The following is a 6,772-nucleotide window of genomic DNA, read 5'->3' as shown; positions in this document are numbered from 1 at the left end:
GGACCAGGCGAAGACGGGGCCGGACCAGGCGAAGCACAGGCTGGAGCTGCAGCAGGCGAAACAAAAGCCAGAGTCGAGGCTGGGCCAGACGAGGACGAAGGCTCTGAGGCTGGAGCCAGACCAGGCGGAGCAGAAGCAGAGGCCGACGCCAGACCGGGCGACGTTGAAGGCGATGCAGAGGCCGGACCGGGCGTGGGTGCAGCTGAGGCAGAGGCCGGACCGGGCGAAGCAGAAGCCGAGGCCGGACCAGGCGAAGCTGAAGCCTCTGGCTGGAGACAGGCTGGGCCAGCGGGTGCGGAAACCTCTGGCTGAGGAGCGGCCGGGCCAGCGGGTGCGGAAACCCCTGGCTGAGGAGCGGCCGGGCCAGCGGGTGCGGAAACCCCTGGCTGAGGAGCAGGAGAGCTCACAGCTGGCTCTGGGTGCTGTGGCTGCAGGTCCGGGAACTGAACAGGATGGTAGACGGGCGACTGGGCTACGGACTGGACAGGGGCAGACTGGACTACAGGTGAGTGGACAGGAGCAGACTGAGCTACAGGTGAGTGGACAGGAGCAGACTGAGCTACAGGTGAGTGGACTGACGGGGCTGGAAGCTGAACAGCAGGTGAGGGAACTGACTGGAGTGAAAGCTGAACAGCAGGTGAGGGAACTGACTGGAGCGAAAGCTGAACAGCAGGTGAGGGAACTGACTGAATTGAAAGCTGAACAGCAGGTGAGGGAACTGACTGAATTGAAAGCTGAACAGCAGGTAAGGGAACTGACTGGAGCGGAGATGCTAAGGGATGAACAGAGGTAGGCGAGGCTGACGACGGAGCTGAGGTTGGTGTGGCTAATGGCTGAGCTACAGACTGAGCTAGTGACGGGGATAAAATTACGGCTTGGGCTAGTAAGGCTGGTGCCTGGGCAGGGGACAGTTCAGCTAATCTAACTAGGGATAGTGCGAGGGCGTGAAAGGCTGGGTCAGGAGGTGGATGAAGTGGTGACGTAGCAGGTGAACCGGTTAGCTCTTCCAAGTCTCTAGGGAGGTCAGGCTGGGTTCTGGCTGCCCTCAGCCTGGGCGCTGGGACGGGCACGGAAGGTGGCTGGACACCAGTCACCCCCACCTGAGAAACAGAAGCAGGTGTGGAAGTAGACCGGGTCGCAGCTGCCCTCCTCCTGAGAGCTGGCACTGGTGTGGGCGTGGACTGGGCCCCCATGCTGGTGGGAAATGGCTGAATAATGGGTGTGGAAATAGTGACGGTGTGTGTGTTACTGGCAGGTTTATTGGAGAAGGTTCGGGTTTTTCTGCCACCACTATTTACAGTCTTTGGAGAAGAGCAGAAAAACTCTTCCCAGTCCACGTCCTCGTCTAGGAGGGAGACTCCCCATGAATCAGAAGTGGGTCTATGGTGCGTTTCAAGTGAGTAATCAGATGGTGAGTGCGAAAAACAGTCACTGGAGCTCACCATCGGGAGTGGCTGAAAGTAGTCCGTTTTATGGCGGCGTGTGCGCCGCTTTCTTCGGGAAGAGACAGCAGGCGGGGTACACAGCCGAGCCTCTGGCACGGGAGCCTCCATTGAGCCGAGGTGGTAGGCAGAGCCGCTGTGCCATGGCGAGGTTGAAGGTCCGGTGAGTAAAACGGCTGGCGGGCGAGCGAGGAGCGGAGCAGCGGGAGAGCGAGCGGCCGAAGCTTGGCCTGCGACGCCCACTCTCCGCGGCGAACGCTCCGATGCAGGTGAGGCAGCAGGTGGAGGACCGCGGCGTCTCCGAGGCCCGCCCAGAGCCAGACGAGTCCCCTCAAAGACGTGCTCCCTCTCTGAGAAGAGCCGCTGTTTCCACCTGAGCTTCTCCGCCCAAATGGAGAGCGCTGCGTCCTGCCGCTCGTAAAGGTCCGAGTCCGCTGGGTCAAAAGCGTGTCTTCTTGGCACGGGTCGTGTCATTCTGTCAGAGGTTGTGTGTGGAGGCGTGGAAGAGATGACCCAAACGCTGGACTCACGGTGCAGAAATGAAGAGGATTTATTGGAGGGTGAATGAACAAAACAGGAACGATGGAGTGACTGGCTGGCTGGCTGAAAGACTGGAAGAATGGCTGGCTGACTAACTGAACATACAGACGGAGGGACGACATGAACATCAACATCAATGACACGACAGAGAACTGGTGAAACCGAGGAACTTAAATACACAGGTTGAATGATGACAATGATTGGAAACAGGTGAGTACAGGGCTGAACATAATCTGACTAATGACACGGGAGACAAGCTGACACGGGAAAAAACAGGAAGTGAGAACATTAATGTGGCGAACTAAACTGAACATGAACAAACTGAAATCACTGGGTCAACGACCCAGGAACCCTGACAGTTATATACTTTTCCATAGCATTACATTTGAATTCGATCTTTCAAATAACGGACAGATATTTGTGAGATCATGATACATTTGTGAATGTATTTTAACAATCTAAATATGCATATGTACAGACAGATACATTTAATAGTCATGACAATTATGTTGTATTACATTACAGTGATTTAACGTTAATTTACATTCAAAATGTGAAGTCAAAGTCTATTTACGTAACTTTAATGATACTCTAGAAGAACAGAACATTACTGTGAAATGCAGTAAAATACCTTCATATTAGGGTTTTTTCCTACGGTCGCAGCCATACCCGCGACCTTGTTGTTAGTTCACATTCATTGGCCGATGCTTAGCGTCATGTTATTTATATTAATTGCAACTCCTACCTCTACATTTCTTTTTCAAAATATATAATTAGTGTTATGGCCCTGTCCATAATCTGTTTTGGTGGCTGTTGTTGTCTGTGCCTTTAAGTCTTTGCAGGTCCCGGAGTGGATGAGCTGATGGCTGCTGATTGGCCCCCTGGCCATGTGATCTTCTTCAAATCCCTCACCAGCAGTTGTCCTGGGGCAGCCACTGACAGCAGCAGCAGACCTGACCCTGGCCTCTGTTACGGATTCAAATATTGGGGATGGAGACAAGAGAAAAAACCACAATAACAATACTGGTCCGGCCGGGTTAAGTCAAACGATGATTTTAATGAACACATGCGTGGGAGATGGACACTGTATGCAGACAGCCTCGGATCTCAAAATGGTGGAGCATTGCTCAAACTCTTATAGCCTCTGGTGCCTCCACCTTATCATAAAAAGCCTAAACATTCACATGCTTTCTCTCACACAGCGCCTAAGCTACGACCTTGGCTCCCCGTCTATCTGCTCCTGCTGAGATGGGGCAGAAAACTCCAGTATATTCTGTTCTCTTCTATCCATCCATCCATCCATCTTCATCCGCTTTATCCGGAGCCGGGTCGCGGGGGCAGCAGCCTAAGCAAAGAGGCCCAGACCTCCCTCTCCCCAGCCACCTCCTCCAGCTCATCCGGGGGAACACCAAGGCGTTCCCAGGCCAGCCAAGAGATATAATCTCTCCAGCGTGTCCTGGGTCTGCCCCGGGGCCTCCTCCCGGTGGGACATGCCTGGAACACCTCACCCAGGAGGCGCCCAGGGGGCATCCTTGTCAGATGCCCGAACCACCTCAGCTGGCTCCTTTCGATGTGGAGCAGCAGCTGCTCTACTCTGAGCCCCTCCCGGATGGCCGAACCTCTCACCCTATCTCTAAGGGAGAGGCCAGCCACCCTTCGGAGGAAGCTCATTTCCGCCGCTTGTATCCGCGATCTCGTTCTTTCGGTCACTACCCACAGCTCATGGCCATAGGTGAGGGTAGGGACGTAGATCGACCGGTAAATTGAGAGCTTCGCTTTTACACTCAGCTCCCTCTTCACCACGACGGACCGGTGCAGCGTCCGCATTACTGCAGCCGCAGCCCCAATCCGTCTGTCGATCTCCGGCTCCCTTCTCCCATCACTCGCGAGAAATCCTGTCCATAAAAATTATGAACAGAACCGGAGACAAAGGGCAGCCCTGGCGGAGCCCATCACCCACCGGGAACGAGTCCGACTTATTGCCGGCAATGCGAACCAAGCTCTTGCAACGGTTGTATAGGGATCGAATGGCCCGTAGCAATGGGCCAGACACCCCATACTCCCGCAACACCTCCCACAGGACACCCCGAGGGACACGGTCGAATGCCTTCTCCAAGTCCACAAAACACATGTAGACTGGTTGGGCAAACTCCCATGCACCCTCAAGTACCCTGGAGAGGATAAAGAGCTGGTCCAGTGTTCCGCGACCAGGACGAAAACCGCATTGTTCCTCCTGTATCCGAGGTTCGACTAGCGGATGAACTCTCCTTTCCAGCACCCTGGCATAGACTTTCCCAGGGAGGCTGAGGAGTGTGATCCCCCTGTAGTTGGAACACACCCTCCGGTCCCCCTTCTTAAAGATGGGGACCACCACCCCGGTCTGCCAGTCCACAGGTACTGCCCCTGATCTCCACGCAACATTGCAGAGGCGTGTCAACCAGGACAGCCCTACAACGTCCAGAGCCTTCAGGAACTCGGGGCGGACCTCATCAACACCAGGGGCTCTGCCACCAAGGAGTTGTTTAACTGCCTCAGTGACCTCGCCCCCAGAAATTGGCGGGTCATTCCCCTCATCCCCAGACTCTGCTTCCTCCTCGGAAGACGTGTCAGTGGGATTAAGGAGGTCCTCGAAGTATTCCTTCCACCGCCTGACAATTTTCTCAGTCGACGTCAGCAGCGCTCCGCCAGCACTATACACAGTGCAGGTAGAGCACCGCTTTCCCCTCCTGAGACGCCTGACGGTTTGCCAGAATCTCTTCGAGGCAGTCCGAAAGTCTTTTTCCATGGCCTCTCCGAACTCCTCCCACACCCGAGTTTTTGCTTCAGCCACTGCCCCCACAGTCTCCCTCGGAATGCTGTTGAAGCTCTGCCGGAGGTGTGCGTTGAAGATCTCGCGGACTGGGGCCTCTGCTAGACGTTCCCAGCACACCCTCACTACGCGTTTAGGTGCACCAGGTCTGTCCAGCGTCCTCCCCCGGCACCTGATCCAACTCACCACCAGGTGGTGATCAGTTGACAGCTCAGCCCCTCTCTTTACCCGAGTGTCCAGAACATATGGTCGCAGGTCTGCTGATACGATTACAAAATCGATCATCGACCTACGGCCTAGAGCGTCCTGGTGCCTCGTGTTCTCTTCTAATCAGACAAATAAGGCAATGACTTTCTGCAAACAGTATTTCTCATAACTCAGCAGTATAATGCATCATAAAACAATATCATTCATCCACAATAAATCAGCAGTCTAATGTAATGCAAATCAGTTTAACTAATGCAATAGTTATCGGCTTCTTCTAATTCAGGAGAATAATGCCAACTAAAACTACATAATAATTCCCAATCTTTAATTAGGGGTCTAACATGGCATAAAATAATATTATAATCTAACAATTCCCCCTGATGATTAGAATAATGACCTCACCAACACCCTTCAATTCAGTGTGGCCGGGTTCATCTCTTCTCACTCCTGAGGTCCTTTGTCCCCCTGATGGGCGAACCATATGTGAGATGACCTCTGTGTTTGCGCAGTTCAGATAAAAGAAAAACTATTATTCCAACAATAGCAGGTACAGATGACACTCTCCAGTTCTCCCACAGCTTTATTTGGTGCTACCTTATACCCTCCAGACGTACTCAGACTAGAACCTCTGTCCAAGGAGCTTTTAGCCTTTATTTTATTGCTGCAGCTACCAGTGTCGTCCAGTTGGGTGATCCTCTGCTCTTCATTCTTCAACCTTAGGGGTTAGACAACCCTTCAGTCGTGGCACAGATCAGGGGATTATTCTGCCCCGATTTCAAACAACGATCTGTGTATCCTCCAGAAAAAGGAACAGGAAGGTGTCCCCCTTTTTGCCCAAGAGCCTCTCGAACCTCGTTGGTCTGGTGTTCCTGGATTTCCGCCAACCCCTTCATGGTTATCGCTGTGTTTATGGGATCCATCCTTTTGTGGTGACTAGCTGGAGCCCAAACGCCATGACCCTTGGACCCAGTTGGTGTCTTGGCAGTCACTGTGTCTGTCTCTGCTGCGGAGGATCCTCGTATATCTGTGACCTCGTCTGGTGTCTGTTCCTTTCTCTGTAAGAGACAGAAAACCAAAACACCTCTCTTCCTAACCCTAATAATCTAATGTTGTTATCTACTGACCTTCTAGTGATTCAGAATTGGTTTAAAAACATTCAGAATGTCCCAGGGACTTATTCTAATCATATCCTATGTGTGTGTAAGCGTGTTTGCATTTAGCCCCCTGCACTCAAAGTCAATACCTACAATATATCAGTCCGGACCATCACGCCGAACGAAGCTTATGACCTTCAAAAGACCAAGTGCCAACTCATTATAAGCACATTTGCAAGGTGTGTCTGAAAATTATTGAAACCACTCTTTTTAACAAAAGACAAACAAATTAACAAATCTTCTAAACGCTATTCAGTTCATTTCAATGATTAATGCTTAAACATGGACGTGATGATCTATGCTTCTCACTGATTCTCTACAAAGGACCAGAAACTTCTCGGACCGCTATTAGCTTAAGCTTTACCATACCTAAGGTATTAAAGACACAAATAAAGTTATAAAAAGTTATGTTAAAACTCAACTTCCCCCCCTCCCCCCCTTTTTTGACACATCCCAATGTGTCAAATCAACGGAGCTAGAACATTCAAAAAAAAAAAAAAGTTAGGCAGCTACAAGGTTTCCCAGATTGTTATGGTGATCTGCGTGTAATGTTCTGACTCAGGTATTTAATATTTTAATAAATGTCGTTTAATTAACTGCCACTATGTAAACTAACCAAA

General features: G+C 51.6%; 1 protein-coding gene across 1 annotated transcript in view; it reads right to left on the bottom strand.

Moving 5' to 3' along the window:
- The window catches only part of LOC146646320 (uncharacterized), a 3,719-nt gene extending 1,784 nt beyond the window's left edge, over positions 1 to 1,935 (bottom strand). Inside the window, exons 1-2 of the mRNA XM_085391557.1 lie at positions 597 to 1,935; positions 1 to 479 (exon numbers count right to left, since the gene is read on the bottom strand). The exon at positions 1 to 479 is cut by the window's left edge and continues 1,784 nt beyond it. Of these exons, the coding sequence (XP_085247683.1) occupies positions 1 to 479; positions 597 to 1,916 (1,799 nt within the window). The 5' untranslated portion in view covers positions 1,917 to 1,935. The remainder of the gene's footprint in view (positions 480 to 596) is intronic.
- Between the last annotated feature and the right edge of the window lie 4,837 nt (positions 1,936 to 6,772).

This window comes from Rhamphochromis longiceps, linkage group LG19 (genome assembly GCF_057381845.1).
Source record: "Rhamphochromis longiceps isolate RC_006_pf linkage group LG19, R_longiceps_female_GT1.1, whole genome shotgun sequence".
Lineage (NCBI taxonomy): Eukaryota > Metazoa > Chordata > Actinopteri > Cichliformes > Cichlidae > Rhamphochromis > Rhamphochromis longiceps.
The sequence above is the reverse complement of the archived record's forward strand: the minus strand, read 5'-3'. Positions and strand labels throughout refer to the sequence as shown.